This window comes from Rhamphochromis longiceps, linkage group LG11, assembly GCF_057381845.1.
Source record: "Rhamphochromis longiceps isolate RC_006_pf linkage group LG11, R_longiceps_female_GT1.1, whole genome shotgun sequence".
Taxonomy (NCBI): Eukaryota; Metazoa; Chordata; class Actinopteri; order Cichliformes; family Cichlidae; genus Rhamphochromis; species Rhamphochromis longiceps.
Window position 1 is genome coordinate 32,790,925 of NC_140567.1, and position 17,655 is coordinate 32,808,579.

General features: G+C 39.2%; 1 protein-coding gene across 10 annotated transcripts in view; it reads left to right on the forward strand.

Moving 5' to 3' along the window:
- sema6cb (semaphorin 6Cb) overlaps positions 1–17,655 on the forward strand; it is a 154,707-nt gene that overhangs the window by 128,648 nt on the left and 8,404 nt on the right. For 7 of the 10 annotated variants that reach the window (XM_085423696.1, XM_085423704.1, XM_085423699.1 and 4 more), the window contains 3 exons: positions 4,972–5,030; positions 5,484–5,534; positions 9,634–9,789. In XM_085423696.1, coding sequence (XP_085279822.1) covers positions 4,972–5,030; positions 5,484–5,534; positions 9,634–9,789 — 266 coding nt within the window. The remainder of the gene's footprint in view (positions 1–4,971; positions 5,031–5,483; positions 5,535–9,633; positions 9,790–17,655) is intronic. The other 3 variants (XM_085423706.1, XM_085423707.1, XM_085423705.1) reach the window with 2 other exon arrangements.

A 17,655-nucleotide genomic window follows, 5' to 3' on the forward strand; every position in this document is an offset into this window, starting at 1 on the left:
TTGTGTTGCAGTTTATCTGGGAATTAAAATATGGTAATATTGATTAAAAATAAAAATGGGACACAGGCATACCCTGATGCCAAATGCCACTAGTACCATATAATGTGATGATGGTTTCACTGACTGCCAGCTGGAGCAGACTCTGCACAACTTCTGTTCAGTCATGGCGCCAAATCATAAATATAACTGGCTCTGCAGTCATTATTTCCCTGCTTTAGGACATTAGCAGTTATACTGTATGTTATGTGGCTCAAGGGGTTGGGAATCGCATCTGTAACCGGAAGGTCGCCGGTTCGATCCCTGGGCTCTCTGTCCTGGTCGTTGTGTCCTTGGGCAAGACACTTTATCCTACTTGCCTACTGGTGTTGGCCAGAGGGGCCGATGGCGCGATATGGCAGCCTCGCTTCTGTCAGTCTGCCCCAGGGCAGCTGTGGCTACAACTGTAGCTGCCTCCACCAGTGTGTGAATGTGAGAGTGAATGAATAGTGGTATTGTAAAGCGCTTTGGGTGCCTTGAAAAGCGCTATATAAATCCAATCCATTATTATTATTATTATTATTATTATTATTATGTATAGTTCATACATTTTTCCCCAAGCACCTTGTATTTAAATTTCTTTGAAGTTATACAATATTTATTATTATTTTACTGAAACACTGAAATGCGGTCAACTCTAGAATATACATACACATGTTTACATATTACATATATATCTGTACAAAATATTTACAGCCATTCAGGTTGTGTATGATTGTATCCGTGCAGTTCTCCATCCTGCCTTGGTGGTTACACGTGTGATTAATTTGAGCCTACGTTTTTTCCTTATTTATGGATTCCCGTGTGAAAGAGTTATTTTCTTGTGCAGATGCTCACCTTACGTGTTATTTAAGATTGGCGTCATTAAAGTGGAACGTCAGACATCCAAAAACATTATTTCTCTGATCTGCTAAATAAAATCAATACTGTGCTCCTGGCTGGAAGGGCATTTTGTTTTGAGTGTCAGAATAAAGATAAAGACCACGGAACAAATCTAGCACACCAGGCAGAAATTTAGATCTCTTTGCTCAGCAGCATAGTAAAAGCTGCAGTACTTGAACCTAGACTGAAAGATTTTGTAAATAAGAGCAGTGAGCGCGTTGTAATTGTGAAGTTGAGCACGACAGTGTGAGTGGTCCTTGGGTTCAGCTGTTTATTCATGCTCATGAACTCCAGGACAATTATGGTGAAGAGTGCCAGCGGTTTTGCATATTTTTTTAAACATCAAGGTGACCGGTCAACCTACTAGTTAAAACAACTCTATTTATAGCCTTGGTTTACTTTTAATCCACAGTGTGAAATAAAATAGTCTTTCCACTTGCTGATTGTCACTTCACTGTTTGACCTTCACTTTAAAAAATGAGTTTGAGGCGTGTGTTTTTTGTTTTTTTCTTTTTCTGGTGAACAGCTAAAGGTGGATGGAAACGGCAGGGTGAAAATGTTGGTCATTTCAGCTTAACATTGTTTGTCCAGAGGGAAATTTGCCTCACAGCAAAATGAATTTATAATACAAAATATAGATGTAAGTACACTCTCCAGCCACTTCATCAGGTTCAGCTGCTCATTAACCTCCTAGGACCTGGCGTCCATAAATGTGGACATCACATTTTGGGTTGTCCACACCAAAATACTACATTTTGCTCTACAAGGCCTGATATCCACTTACGAGGACATTATACTGCCACTGTTCTATTGAAATTTTAAACAAATATGCTCATATGTTGCTCTCATTTTTCTCAGAAACAAAAATTAGGTAAAAAGAAAAACAACAAAAACCTGATAATTCTTTGTTTTTACATTCATCAGGTGCCAATCAGCCCAAATATCAAAGAGAAATTAAAAATGCATGCCATGGAGAAGTTCAGGTCTTAGGATGTTAACCCAAATATCTAATCAGCTGTTCAGATGACAGGAAGTCAGTGATCTTAGGCAGACATGGTCAAGGTAACCTGAGTGTTTCAAAAACTGGAGGCCTGCTGGATTTTTCTGCTACCTAACCAGCCAACCTCTTAGGTTTACAAGAATAGTCTGAACAAAATAACATTGTGTTGATGTCTGAGGGTTAGAGGAGAATGGCTCGGCTGCTTCACATTATGAAAGGAAGGTAACAGTAATTCAAATAACCAGTCATTGCAACCAAGGTATGCAGAAGAGCGTCTCTGAATGCACAATACGTGGAACCTTGAAGCCGATGGGCTTCACTAACAGAAGGCCACACTTTGTATGACTCCTTACAGCTAAGAACACAAAAATGAGGCTGAAAGGGAATGAAGATTAGACAGTGGGTGATTGAAAAAACTTTCCCGATTTCTACCACGGCATACAGAACTGGAACCACATAAAATGTGTTGTTGATGGTATAACGGGGGGATATTTTCTTGGCATACCTAGGACCTGTTCACCTTTGTTTAAATACCACAACCTACCCCTGTATGACTACAGTATACCCATCTTCTGATGGCTACTTCCAGCAGGATCGCACACCATGTAACAGGGTTCAGATCATATCAAACTGGTTTTCACTCTCTGTACTCAAGTACTCCACAGTCACCAGATCTCAATCCAATTAATCCAAATCTGAGAGCCACTTGGGGGTCCAACCTGGTAGTAGCAAGGCATGCCTAATTAAATGGCCAGCGAGTGTAGAAATACAGAAGCAAAAAAGCTGTTCACTGTACTGATTAAAAGCAAGTGCAACAATGGTAGGGTGAATAAAAAGCAAATGACAACTAACATACAAAGTCTGTGACTTAAACAAAAGGAAAAAATAGAAACGGATAAAAACTTCATCAGTTGTTTAATGTCAAGCACACCAGCTACTCCCAAGCTGTGAAAATGCATCCTTTAAAGATATATCTTCTTTTGTTTTTCTCAAGTTTATCTCGCAAACTACTCTTTTCTCCACACAACACTGAGTATCAGCATGGTGTTCTTTGATTTGATAATCACCTCCTGTCCTACACCAACACTCTCCCTCCTCAGGAAACATAAGAAGTTGGTATAAAAGAGTCAGGGTTTTTAGTGAGTAACAAAGGGTATAATTTGGTGCACCAGGTGGGCCCATGTGAGCTAATCAGCCTCCTTGCAGAAGGTTTTACAAACACAAATCCCTAAATTTGACTGTTTGCAGTGAAGAAATGATTATTTGCGCTGATTCCCCCCCACCAACCCCCTTCTGAGTTTAATATTATTGCTTTTTCGATGCTCATTATTTGAATTTGTGCTTGCAAAAGTGTTTCTCTTGTCTCTGTGTTAGAAGACTTTTTTTGCTAATAATAGATGGATGCTGGGGGTCTGTGTTTGCATAAAATCTGTGTGAGACTTATGTTTCTGTTTAGGTTATATAAGGAACTAATTGGTTTGTTATAGAGTGGGCGTGTGAGTGTGCTTTTACAAAGTGTTTCTTCTTGTATACTGGATCATTACACTTAAGCTTATGCAGTATATGAGCCTGTGTCTGCTTTATTTGGTTCATTACAACATGTGAATCAGAATCAGAATCAGAATACTTTATTGATCCCTGGGGGAAATTATTTATGTGGGAGGATTGTTGGCGACGATGTGAAGCTCATTTCAGCTCAGCTTGGAAAGACTTCCGCTCCACCGTGCACTGGCTCAATCTCAATGCTTAACCATCAAACGGATGCATCTGGATGAGCCGTTTATTTGTGATTGACTTGAAGGTAAAAGATGGCTCGTCTGTATTAAGGGGAAAAGCGTATCAATCGTAGGCGCGTTTTGATCAGAGCAGCAGAAAATCAATAATTGTCAGATTGTGTTTCTTGTCAGTTTGAAGTGGTTCAAAAGGTGAATTAAGAGGATTTGAGTTACATACTCACAAGTTCACAAAGGCAAAAATTACACGGCGAAAACATTTTTGAAGGGACTTATTTGATCTTTTGTCTCTTCACTTCACAGTGGCTCAGTTTATGACTGTCACTCAATTAAATGTAATCACACTCTACAGAAATGTAACCGAATGTAGAATAAAGTGCCACACAAGCATGCATAAAGTCTGGGGACCACAAAAACATTATAATAATTATACAAATATTCATTAACCTTCCACATCACTTACATAAAACAGTAAATGGTGTTTTGAATGAGACCTTGTGCTTCCTCTTTTCCTCTCTGAAATCCACAAAAAACATTTAGAAAGCTTTCTGCAAAAGCAATTCATTTTTCTGCATTTATTTCCTTCACTTTGTGCTACTCATTAATTTGGAAAAATGTCCATGGAGGTGGCCAGGGAGTCAGGAGCAGAAAATGTCTCAGTGAAGACATCAGGGAAAATGATAGGCTTTGGTGTCAGTGAGTCTGACCTGATACACTTCACTGTTTCATCCGGCGATCGTACATGGCAGAGCAAGCGAGCGAGCAAACTGTAGGTACCAATTTTATCAGCTGCAGCTTTGGTAGACTTAAATAAAGTGCAGCTAGAGGAGGTGTTGTGGATAGAGAGAGAGGCTTATATCTACAAATTGTAGGAAATGACTAAGTAGAGTACAGGCAGAAGAGCCAAGCTGAGGAAATGCAAGGACACACAAAAGTAAATTACTACTTTCATCACAAACTAACTTCTGAAATCTGCTGAACGCCACAAATTTGATGGTATACAACCTTGCAGGAAGATCTAAGGGTAGATTTTTTTTTCCTTCAGTTCTGGCCACTACTGTGTCCAAACAACAAACACTCTGACCTCAGCCAGATGTAAAACAAATTCAATTTTGTTGTTCTTTCTTTTCTTTTTCCCCCCCTTTCTTTTGGTGCGCTTGCCTTCCTGTCTCCAAAAGCTGCTTTTGAGCAAAACCAATTTTGGAAAGAGGTGCTTTGTTAGAAATGGACATTGAGTGAAATGGATTGATGCAAATTTACTGACAGGCTTTGTTGTCTTTGTTGCTGTGTGGGTGTGCGTCTTTGTTTCTTTGTCTTCAGAGGCGGGTTTGAACAGGATGTGGAGAACGGCTACCATCAGCACCCCGATACCTGCCACGGTGAGATGGAACAAACTCATTTATTCGTAGGAATTTACATGATCAATAAAGGCAGATTTAAAACTACTGATTGTTATCAGATCTCGACGGCAGCTGGCGCAACTGAACAAATTAAAATGGAGCGTTATGTTTTATTTTAGCTATGGCTGCAGTTTAGTTCATGTTGAAGGAGCTTGAAAAGTAGTTTGTCCACCTCCGTTCACAATCCCTGCTGGAATACTGTTCTCAATCTTTCTATGCTAATTAAACATTTGCTCAAAGAAGCATGTTTTTGTAAGACAAAGTGAATTGTTTCCAGCTCTTTTGCATGTGTCTGGGATGTGATGAGAACCACTAACAGGACAAATTCAGCAATCATTGCCTCCCATCAGAACGTAATGAAATGTTGTCCAGAAAACGCAAATCTTAACAAATAATATCACACTGATATTGTTTTGTATTTCTTTTCTCCAGATGTCTTGGCAACCACTCGCAAGCAGAACACAGCACTGGATTCAGCGTATGGTCAGTGGACACATTTATTTATTTATACGTATATTTATTTCCATTTATGTCCCTTTTCTCTAAAGTCAACAGTCTCACAGCTAAGAAACAACTAACAGCCTTTCTTATTCCCAAAGGGATGTTAGTTTTATCTTTTCATTTATTTATTTAATTTTGGAAATTTTGTTTGCATCCTGTATTATTTTAGAAGGTTTTTTTTCTACTATGCATAGCAGCAGCACTGTGAGGCCCAGAGGTGTGTAAGGAAGTTACCTTGAAGATGAGACCAGCAAAAGTTAAAATCAAGTAGGTTTTTGTATGAACAGAAGAGAGATTGGAAGATTGGAAAAACCTTTAAGGCCGTATTAGTAAAACAGCTGGGATATTTTTTAAAAATATCCCCAAATATCATTGCAAAGGACTTCTCACTCCCTACGAGTCAGATCTATGCAGTTATGTGCCTGTAAAGTAAATGTTTCCACACTTGGCTACATGGGAGGTTAGAGAATCTTTTACTGAGGCAGCTGAATGGCTGGCACCACCTCCCCCTCTTAGCCAGTTTGACAGTTTAAACATTGAAGCCATTGTCTGAAGCATCACTTCTTTGATGGACCAGGAGCTCCGCTGGCCAGGCTGCCTAATGCCCTGTATCAAGAAGGATCATCATCCCTGTCACGTTCCATTACTCCCCCGCCAGCCACACCGCACAGCCCCTGGCATGGCCGGAATAGAAATAGAAATGGCGCTAAGCTGGCTAGCACTCAGATAAGATTGAGGAGGTGGTGTTAGGACAATTTTCTGACACTGCTGCATTCAAAAGTAGTCATTTTCAAACAGATGGTTGCTAACAAGGCTCATTCACTTTTATCTACACAGCTAGTGCACCCGCCTCAACTTTTTAAGGAGTTGAGGAGTCAGATCCCTTTGTCACTGGACAAATTGAGGCACAGGGGATCTAATGGCAGTGGCTGATCCAAGACAGTGATTTATAACAATACCGAGCCCATCATCCTAGAAGATGCTGGCCATTATGGCTCAGAACTATCCTTCTTACATCTGTGTCTTTTTCTTAGAACAGAGGCCACTTTGTCTGCTCGAGGCTTCAGCCCAGACCTCCACAGTCCCACACTGCCTCAGTAGTCTGTAAAGCCTCACTGCTGGAGGAATTACAACTCAGTTGGTAGCAAGACTTGATGAGCAACCCTACTGCTTAATCCTGTGGGGTTCTCACTACCCTAATGCTTCACTGCTCCGTTTGAAGTTTTCCACACGCAGTCAGATTCTGTCTCTGGTTTATTCTTTTTTGTGTCTATAGTTTTTTTTTTTCTAGCTGATTCACAAGAAAAGCCTTTTAAGTCTCTACACTGAACATCAATTATCAGCTTTCCGAGACAATAAAACACTCCATATGCCTAACAAAGCTGTTGTCATTCGGGGGCTCTGTTCCCTGTTCGAAAAAACCACCAAAGGCAGGGACGTTTTCTTTCTTCCACTGTCACCCAAACAATCACAGCCAGCACAGGGATTAGCTTGAGACAAGCACCTGCCTGTGTAGGTAGTAAAGTGTTTCTGTGTTTTATAGTGAACGGGGTTTTTGTGCTTCACTAACAATAAAAAAGACAAACATTTTATTAGATTTTCTTAAAAAATGGTAAGTTAATAAAGTAATGATGAAGTCATGGAGCTGCCGTCCAAAGTGCCAGGGCCAAGCACCTCCTGGTACAGTTTTAATTTGCCCAGCACAGATGGCGAACTGACAGGGCTCCTCATTCAGAGTGAACACTGTCAACTGGCTCACAGTGAGAAACGGAGAGAGCAAACTCTTCTCATCCAGTCTGGGTGTGAACTCTGCAGAATGCTAACATTATGGCTGGCTTATTAGTGCGTGAGCCCAAGCCAATAGCAGCATGCTGCTCACCATACCTCAAGGACAACAGAGAGCTAATCGTGCAATCAAAATGTGGAGTGTGTCATTGGGAAAAAATATGTTTGATAATACCGTGCCTGTGGCAACTAATGCCCAGTGTGTTTCTTGGCATATGTTTGAACCAAATCCAAATGTGTTAGTCATAATGTTTGCTGGGCTACACCGAGGTGATGGAGAAGTTAAGTAACTTGTCAGGAATGAGTGTTTTTAGACAAACGTAAGGAAAATGCAACTTAAGGTGTCTTAGTAATGCGTTGGGACACCATGTATGATCAGAACAACTCCAACTGATTTTTTTTTTTTAAGTCACTAAACTGCACTGAAGGGAAGAAACACGTTGTCATCCCAAAGGAGCTTCTGGTAACACTTTCTAATACAAAACAAAGAAATAATTATACTTTAAATTTAAGCATTATCCAAGTAATTTTAAGTATTTTTTTTGGTAGTGGATGATTAATTTTAAGTATCATATATCCATATCACAGATTATGGAGTGACTTAAGTTGTGTTTCAACAGTAGGGAGAAAACATGTACATCGAAGTAGTCAAAATTCATTTGAAATAGTTTGCAATTTTGTAGTAATTTTACAATATAGGAAGTTCTTTTTCCCCATCTTATATCGTAATTCCGCTGTAACACAAGTGCATGATGATTGTTGTAATATTCAGGTATCCTTTTATTTTACCAGTATAAATGTGACAAGGATGGTTTTTGCTTGCTTTTATAGGAAAAATAAATTGGTACCATCAAAATTGGAACTTATAATGACAGAGCAAAGTCCAGCTGTTTCTTTTAGTTTTTTTTTTTTTTTTTACTCAAAAGAAGTGTGCATGAAAGGAATGTCTTCTCTTCTGTAAAATACCTGGAAGTTAACAAGGTTAAGCCACTCCCTAATCTTTAATATGGTTATGCAATACCTGAAATTACTTACGCATTACTTTAAATTACTTGCAGATTAAATTTAAACTCTAACCATTTCTTTATTTCCTCCAAAAGCCTGACTTTTACCACATTGTTATAGTGTACCTACTTTTAACTATTTTATAATTACATTATAATTTCAAGAAAAATCCAATGAAATTCCATTTATTTACAGGTGATTTATGCCCGTCACAGGCTGTATTATAAAGTGCTACCGATCTTCTTTCCTTTATTGTTTTGATGATTGTGGAGGAAGAACACTTTCTACCATGTGAGTGCTGGTCATCAGGAACACCGTAGCTTGTGATACATATCATTTTCATTCTCTTCAAACTATTCAGTGGCCCTTTCTGTCCTATAGATGAGGACATTGCCGTCCTGGCCACTTTTGCACAACAGAAATGTTGCATTGTAGGTTAAAAATGATCGCTCTGAACATTTGTGTATTGATTTGCAACAACCTGTTCCTTTTAGCAGACACATGGACCCAAACCGTGTTGTGAAAATTGAGCCACTGGATCTACTTACTGCTCAGGGGTTCAGGTTTTTCCTTTATTTTGTCGCCCATCCGTATGTTCATTCATTCACTCATGTTCACTCAAGAATTTAAGCTATGAGTGAACCTTGGTGGTTCAAAGGATCAAAGGATCTGATTAGATAGGAATATGCATAAAAGAATAATAAGTTGCAATACAATAAATTCAGAATATGAAAACTTTTTTTTTTCCTGAGCTCTGGGAATTTATTCAAGTGTTCAAAACCTTAGTTGCAGTTATGCCATTATGAAAAGAAATACTTATATTATTATTTCAGTGTGAACCTTTTCAGAGCATACTCTCATCGTGCCCTCATAACTGTTTAGTCGCAAAATGTGAAAAACAGCTTTTTAAAATGATACAAGCTGTTTTTGGTTGTAAAATATTTTTTGAGTCCAGGATATGATCACAAATGCTGAGATGCTTTAATCTCATTTTGCTGGAGAAATACATTGTGACTTGAAGCAGCTGGTTAACTACACTGCAGAGATTTAAATCACTGTATCTGCGGAGTGGCGAATTGACAGACGAATTAACTTGTGCTCTGTCTGCTCATCATGTCCCTGACAGTCATTACAGGGTCTTTATGTTAACGGGTGATGGTTATCTTTCGACTCAGGAATCACCCTCATTTCTCTAAAGTTGATTCTACAGACTGATTCACATTTCACTAATCACTCACTCTGTTGCCCCCTCCTCCTCCTCCTCTTCCTTCCCCCTTCGCTACAACCACAGGGAAGACCACACCCACAAGCGCCAGCACAACCTATCATGGGGCGGCATTCCCAAAGGAGGCAGGTGACCCTGAAAGAGGTACAGGTCCTGATCGCCCTCCCCCTGTTGGGGAACAAGGGTCACCTGACTCGGAGCCAATCAGTGTGGAGATGGAGGGTAAGGGGGAGGGATGTATGTCCTCGATACACTCTGACCTGCTGAGGATTGCACTGCTGGGCCCCGAATGCCTCACTGTACACTTCTAACCAGACTAAAAGTAACCCAAAATATATATATCACTCTGGTGCAACAGTTTCCCGTTTTCAGCATGCATACCTGCAAAGCAGTTCAGTCATCTTGCATTCAGTCTCACACAGCTAATGAAAAAACACAAGTGAGACAAATTCAATCAACACTTATTTTCTCCAGTTTTCAGTCATACATTTTTTCTCTCTGCAAACTGTGAAGTAGACTGATTCTGAATTGTCAATGACAACAAATACTCTCCAGTAGAACACAAACTTATATTGGAGGCTGAACATTGTTCTGAATGTGGTGGTATGCATGCTAATATGGGCTTAATGTTCTTCTGGGGTGAAATATCGCTTTCATTATCTGACTAACACGTAACTCTCTAGTTAAACCAATCTCTTAGTGAAAGGGAGAAGGCATTACTAATTGATCCTTTTGATTCATATACTTCATTAGTCCCTGCGATTCATGACGTGATGCATAATTTCCCACACAGCTTCACCTAATGGTTCTACTGACTCAAAGCCCAGTGGGGTAAGATGAAAGTGAGCTAAATGACAAGTTCTTGGTACAGTAATTGGAGACCACATTGTGCATAATCACTAAACAGAGATGGACATTAATCAATACAGCTGAGTCCGGTAAGCTTAAAAAGTGTTAGAGGATCTCGCTTTCTCCTTATGCGCAGCCATACATCTTGATGTGCTCTGTTGACATGGCAGCCATAAACGTGACGGATTTGACGACGTAAATAGATTCTGCGTTGCACTAATTAACTCCTCGCATCAAGCGGAGATCCTAGGTCTACACAACACTGCTCCCGCATGCCCTTTCCTCATCTTTTATTTATTTAGCTCATCAACACACACAAATATCCCCTCAGCGTCAGTGTTCTGATGAGAAAAAAAAAATCACAGGCCAGGTAACATTTCCTTCTCTCTTTACAAGACCATTCATTTACAATTTAAATGCCCCTTCCAGTTTTAGGCAAGAGTCAGCTTTTAATACAAACTTTGAGAATGTAATGTCAGCTTTCAGGCTATTTGGGGTTCTACCACCGATGATACTCTCTCTATACCTGAATTTGATTCTGAGTCACTAAAATAATAATTTAAAATTAATTTTTTCAAAGTAAAATGACAGTATAAAACAAAAAGAATTGATTCCCTAAAAATTGTGGCATACGCTTTCAACAAATAACATCCCACCAAGCTCCTCCTGTTCTTCAGACTCTGTCAGAAGAAAATACTATAGGGAACAAGCTGTTTAGAAAGATGCTAGCGCCAATCTCCCTCATTACACCTAAAACCACTTACTTTGGTTTCTACATACTTTGATGTCTCTTTCACACTTTTTAGCTTTAACTTCTATGGTAAAAAAAAAGTGTTATCAATAAAAGTCATTATTAATTCTCATAACTCAGCACTCGTCTTTCCACAGCTTGCAAAACTGGTGACTTTTGCAGCAAATAGTATTAATATTTTCTTTAAAAATGAACAAAATGATCTGTTGTTATCATTCATGTCTTCACACAAAGTGACATACGCTGTTTTACACTTATTGATGTATTTGGCACAAATTATTTTATCAATAAGGAGGTTGTCTGCTAACATCAGTGATTAATAACAAAATCCTTATGGTAGTTTTAGGCTAAATTAATAAAATCTACTTTTTCTTTCTGCTTTTACTTAATTTGCTACAGTGTTGCACACAGAAAAAAAGCTACAAAATCCTATATTTTAGAAGGTGGAATCGTCACATTATTTAAAAAATCAGTCCTGCTTGAAAGGTTTCATTGTTAACTCAGACATCTATAATTTCTGTAGTTATAAGTGCTGCAGTGATTTTGAATTAGGTTTTATTACTGCTCAAGTTTAAAGTGCTCTAGTTTAACTTCAGTTCTGTTCTCACATTGTTAAATACATCAAACATTTCATTTCTCAGTAAGAGCATAAACTCTTCCACACCAATCCTCAGCTGCCACAGTAAATGACATGACCTATAAAAGTCTAACCAGTTTCTGAATATTTAATTAATTCTTGATCTTCATTGTCTCGAGTATCATTTTTTTCCTCACTTTTCAAGATGACAGTTCAAACTTAATCCTGATTAACATTCCAAGCATTTGGCGTTTCAGCAGCTGTTACTCTGAAACGATCTTGTAACGAAATAGGAGCTGCAAAGCAAGAGAAAGTTTTTGAAGCTTTGCTGTCTTGAGTCAAAGCATTTTTGCAGGTTTACAAAAGAAATGCAGTTCATTGGCTAGAATTCAATGAAGACAAAACATCGTGAAGCAGTGTTTTGTTCTCTTCTCGCTGCTTGCCTGTGCACACACCGTGTCAGAATCCGTAAATCCTCACCATGTAAAATAAGCTTCCATTCAGGCAGAAACACTGTGCGGTGGCAACGATGAGCCGTTCAAGCTTACATTTTAAAATAAAGTAAATAAATGACAAGCAGGACCTTAAACCAGGAAGTCAGAGAACATGTGGTGTGTAAGTGAGGCTGTTACACACCTCCCAAACGATGTGCCAGTAGATGGATTAGGACACAAAATAAACTTATGGTAAAAGTAAACTAAAACTTGATTTAATGATTGTCCATCTTTAGGCCCAGTCTTTACTCAAAACATAGTGTCCAATAATTACAGCACCAACTGACCTTGAGGCTAAACCAGTGTGAAATAAAGTTTTCTGATATACTTCTGATTACTTTCAGCTGTATATATACTGCTGTGATGGTTGATGTTCATATAATTAAAGATATGAGCATGCTCAGGCAAAGATTACTAATAACAATAATGTTTAAGTAATCCCTGTGAGGCACAAGGTCAATCTTCAGACTGCTCTAAATACTGTTTCTGAAGGTTTTTTTTATTATTCCTTTTTTTATCTCAGTGATGTCAAAGATGGGGGTGTCTCATTATGGTCATTTCAGGGATACACAACTGCTGTTCAAACACTGTCTGCAACGAGCAGCTGATTAGAGTAAAGCCGATTTAAATGGATAGTGGCAGAGGAGCTAAAATGTCTTGTTTCAAACGGTTGATTAGCTGAGGGGCTAAGTGTAAGTTAAATTAAGATTATTTAGAATATGGAAGCATGCTCCTGTAATAGTAGAAGTACTAATGAAGGTAGTGGTGGTAGTACTCGACTAATCCGTGAATAAAAATATAAAACTGTAAATGAGCTTAGTAGGTCTTGTTTGTGATGCTCGGAGGTTTACACATGTAAAATAATAAATGGGAAAGTAGCCGACGGGCTGAGTAATATTAGTTATAAGGACAGCTGCAGCTGTCTGCCATTAAAAAAACACAACTGACATAGTATTGAAGATGAATGATCAAATGCTATAATCTTGAATTGGACTTGCTGTAAAGGACTGAGATTTGACTCGGCATGCACTGCCTGTCTGCAAGAGATGCATCATAAATCTCATTCTCATCTGAGGAAACAGATGTGCATGTTAATCAATACTCCTGTAGGCACTAGCTTGAAATGAGTCTGGCTTCACATTTGAGGCATCTCTATAGGCATCGAGTGTGTTTTCTTTCAAAGTGCTAAGCCACCATTTATTACTTATAGATTCAGCTATGAGCACTTATAAAACACTTCATAATGCACAGCAGTGGCTGACAGGATTAAAACTAGATGCTAATGGAATTGCTGATGCTGCTGACATACTGCTTGCCTACAAACTTGGAAACAACTTTGTTAGTCAAGTTTTGGCAGCAGTTAAGTTGCCATGAAGCCCCCAGGCTACATAATCAGTGTAAAGTAATGTGAAACACAAACTCTAGACCTTACTCACAACAGCAATTTAGACTTGTTAGAGTAGGAAAAGCCCAGGTGTCACTAATGAGATTAGAAATGGCTGGAGTCTCTTCAAGGTCCCAGTGAACTCTGTCAGGATCATCAGCCCCGTAAACAGAGCTTAACCATCATTTACTTTTTTCTGCACTTTTCTTAATCTAAAATATCTGTGAAAAACATTTTTACAACCCCTGTTTTTCATAGAAGATGCAGAGATTGGAGAGCGGACTAAATACTATATATGGTTGGAAAAATGATCAAAAGTGTCTATATATGTTTACTCCTAATAGGAGAACTTTTTTGTTTTGAAAAAGAGAAAGGTGCCTTAAGCCTGCCAAACAATTCACAATGACTATTCAGCTGTTTATAACAGTATGAACAAGTGAAAACATGAATGAAATTCAGGGCTGTTCTTACCTGAATTGACAAAGTCTTTAATTTTGAGGTTTGACCACAGTTCCTGTGATTTTACTCACAGAAAATAGAAAAAGAGGGGGAGACTGGTCTTGTGGGGCAGCAAACATGATACAAAACATTTGGATAGCTGTTAATCAGAAACTTCTGCATATGCAGATGTCATATGGAATATTACAGTAGCTTAATCACTGCTGTCACCATGCACTTCCCAGTGGCTGCAGCTAATTTGTCTCACGCAGTCATTGCCAAATTTGCCTCAACAAATGAACTTTGTCACACACCGAGCAGAGGGCTCATCGGTTAGCAAGAACATCAGTCCACCTTAGATTTTAGCTTCTTGTCTAAATGTTGTTGTGCAAATAAGCAAACAATTGAAGTGAAGCATCTTAGCCAGATTTTCAACTTTTGCCTTGAAGCTTTGACTTTTAGGGGCAGCCCTACTAGACACATTCAAAATGTACAGTAACACAGGGTTAATCGGTGTCCTAAAAGGCATCCAATTCTCAAACCACTAGTATAGACTTTAAACACTAACCTTCACTTCTGGTTCTACTTTTCAACTTGTGGCCTGTGTAAGATGGTGATTTCCTTCAGGGCAAAACTAAAATTAACTTTGGAAAAAGGATACTTGGTAAGGCAGTCACTGTTACATTGAGAGTGTGAAAGAGCACCTGTGCTATGGGCAACAGTTCAGATATAATGGCTCAAAAAAGTAACCCCAGATTTCAAGGTTTGCCTTTGAGTGGACATCTCTAAAAGAGCCTATGAGCAGAAATAAACCCTTTTATTAAAGGTGCGAATAAATAGAAAAGGCAGATATTCGACACATAATGCATTTAGGATTAGCATAGCTTATCTCTTTAGTGTAGCTCAGTTATGGTTTGCTCTGATGTGGATAGCTGCATTACATTATGTAAACACCAGAAAAAACTAAAAGGCTGGGGCAGAGACCTGCTGACCTGCTGCTATTTAGAAAAGAGAACAGCAGTCGGGTGCACTCGAGCAGTTTCTGGCTGGGAAAACGCCCACCTCTCCATTTTGTGTGAACACACATTAGTCTCCGGGCTAGCAGAAGTGTGTTGCATCAGATTCCCAGTTCCAGACCTCTCCGGTTTGTTTTCTCCCCTTCGTCTGCCCTCTATTGTTATTTGACCTTTTCCTTGACTCTTGCACATTTAGATGAACCAGCGTGGGTTGGACCAAAAACTCAGGTTAGCAGCTAATTTAGCTGACAAGCGTGGGGAGATGGCTCGATAATAGAATCAAGTCGGGCGGGCGTTTTCAATCTCATTAAAACACTACAGGAGGAGAGCAGAGAGTGAACTCGAGCTGAACCTTTTCATGAAGGAGGGATGGTGTCCTGGGGGGACATTGATGCCAGCTAGTTTTCTAAAGAGTTATTTATACTTCTGAAGACCATGGCAACAGACACAGCCTGTATCATTAGTCAATGAGCTCTGACTGTGTCCCTTCTAACCACCCTCCAATATCCACTCCTCAGAGACACTTCATTCCACATCAGCATGCGTACTGTTCGATAATCAGATATCCGAAATCTTCTTAGACTTGTTTGTCTTAAATGAGATAAAGTTGGTAAAGTTGTAAGCAGTGTGTTGTTATAAATAAATACCCAATGTCATTTCTCACTATTTAAAAGAAAGGGACTTACTTTCATACTTTTAAGCACAAAAGTGTGAAGTTGAGCATTCAAATATTTAATGCATTTTTTAGATCTTTAGGGTCAGACAGAGGCTGAATATTCAGAACATGCTCATTATGACAGTTAAAGACTGCCGCCGTCTGCCAAATTTCATTCAACCCGTCGCTCTGTGTTGACCCTACTGGCTGTTTTTGCATCATTTATCACAAGTCGGGCCACGATGTGCGCACACATTAAGCGTTTGAAAAGCTGCTCCAGTTTGGACTTCCTGAGTCCTAGTTGTGGCGTAAAGGTTATGCAAAACTAGGCCATCTTTTCCCTTCACTCAGCTCACCAGCACTTCACAGCGACTGAGTGACATCATGTTTTACTGCAATGTGCTATAAAGACTAACCTTTAAAGGCATTACACATACCAAATACTTCACTTTCCATACTTGGAACTTTTAATGGCTTTTTATTCCATATTGGCTATTAAAGCTCAGCTTAGCTCAGGGTGTCACAGAAATCCACGGGGCCCACAGTGGTGAAATCCAACTACGCAGTAGTCCCGGCCCTTAGCCTTAACCCCTTACCCTTTTATCTGTCTCATTGACCTCTGGGGGAGTGTTACTCCCACTTTACCTGCTTGTTTTCTTTCTCTTTGTTCTTTTCTATGTTTAGTTGGACTAACCCTTTAGCTTTACCTGCCTCCTTTGTTGAATTCTTTCTCACTGACCCTTTTCATCGTCTCTTTATGATCTGCCTTTCCAATTTTACAGCCGATGGTTGAAACTGTGTGCAGGTGTGTGAGTGGCCCGCAAGTTTCTCCATCTCTTAAAGCAGCAGTTCATGCCAAATAAAGCACAATTATAAATGTGCACACAAAGACAATTCGAAGAAAAGATTTCACACTTCAGGTGATGTGGCCACTGATTTTCCTCACCTTTTATTTGTGCGTCTTCATTACAGTGTAATATTATTATTGTGTTATGCTTTATGAAAAGTGACTTTGGTGTGGACTGTCTCTTTAAGTTTACTGGTGAAGCCAAGATTCTTCCAGTGCCACGTTTCTGCTGCACCAGATGCATTGGAAGCATTTTGTTTCACCATCCACTGAATGGCAAAATAAATAGCTCTCTTTGTTTCTGATGCAACTGCATGTAAAAAGGAAAAAGGACCCAGTGCATGTGCTCTGCATAGTTTAAGGGTTTGTGATGAGTAAACCCGATACCAATTTATATAATGACAACAAAAAGCACATTTACTCATGTAAGTAAACTGCAGTCCAGTAAAAGATGCACCTATTTTGGGAGATATCAGCCTCTGAAGATTGTGTTCGTGGCCCATTTCCTTGAGGAAGAGTCTTTCTTTTTTTCCAGCAAGATTTGTTTTTTTAGGCAAACAAAGCTCAGTCACCTTTAGATGTGCTGACGTGGCTTCGTCAAGTGTGGAGGCTGATAAATTAGAAGAAGGATAAATCAAATTAAACCTGTCTGCACAAGAAGTGAGAAAATGTGTTTTTTGGGTAATCTGGAAGGCTAGACCCTTTAACCAAACTATTTCCTGTCTGGGTTTTTGAAGCAAAATATATTGTTGCTGCTGCTTGAAAACATGTCTGTCTTCTCAAAGCACAGGTGTAGATATTGAAGGATGTCAGGCAGACACCAGATTCTGATTACCAGATGTCTCAGCATGGTTAATTTACCAATATTCAATCAAAACTGTAATGAGATATATGCTCTGTATGCATCAGCACACCAGGAATGAAATGCAGCGCTCATTACAACTACTTTTCAATTGGAATGGATCTGTTACATTACACCATATCACCTTAGCTCGTGTGCATATATTAAACCGCATCCAATTGGCTGAGCACTGAGGTGGAATATTATGCAAATGCCTAATAACAAGTGTACATGAT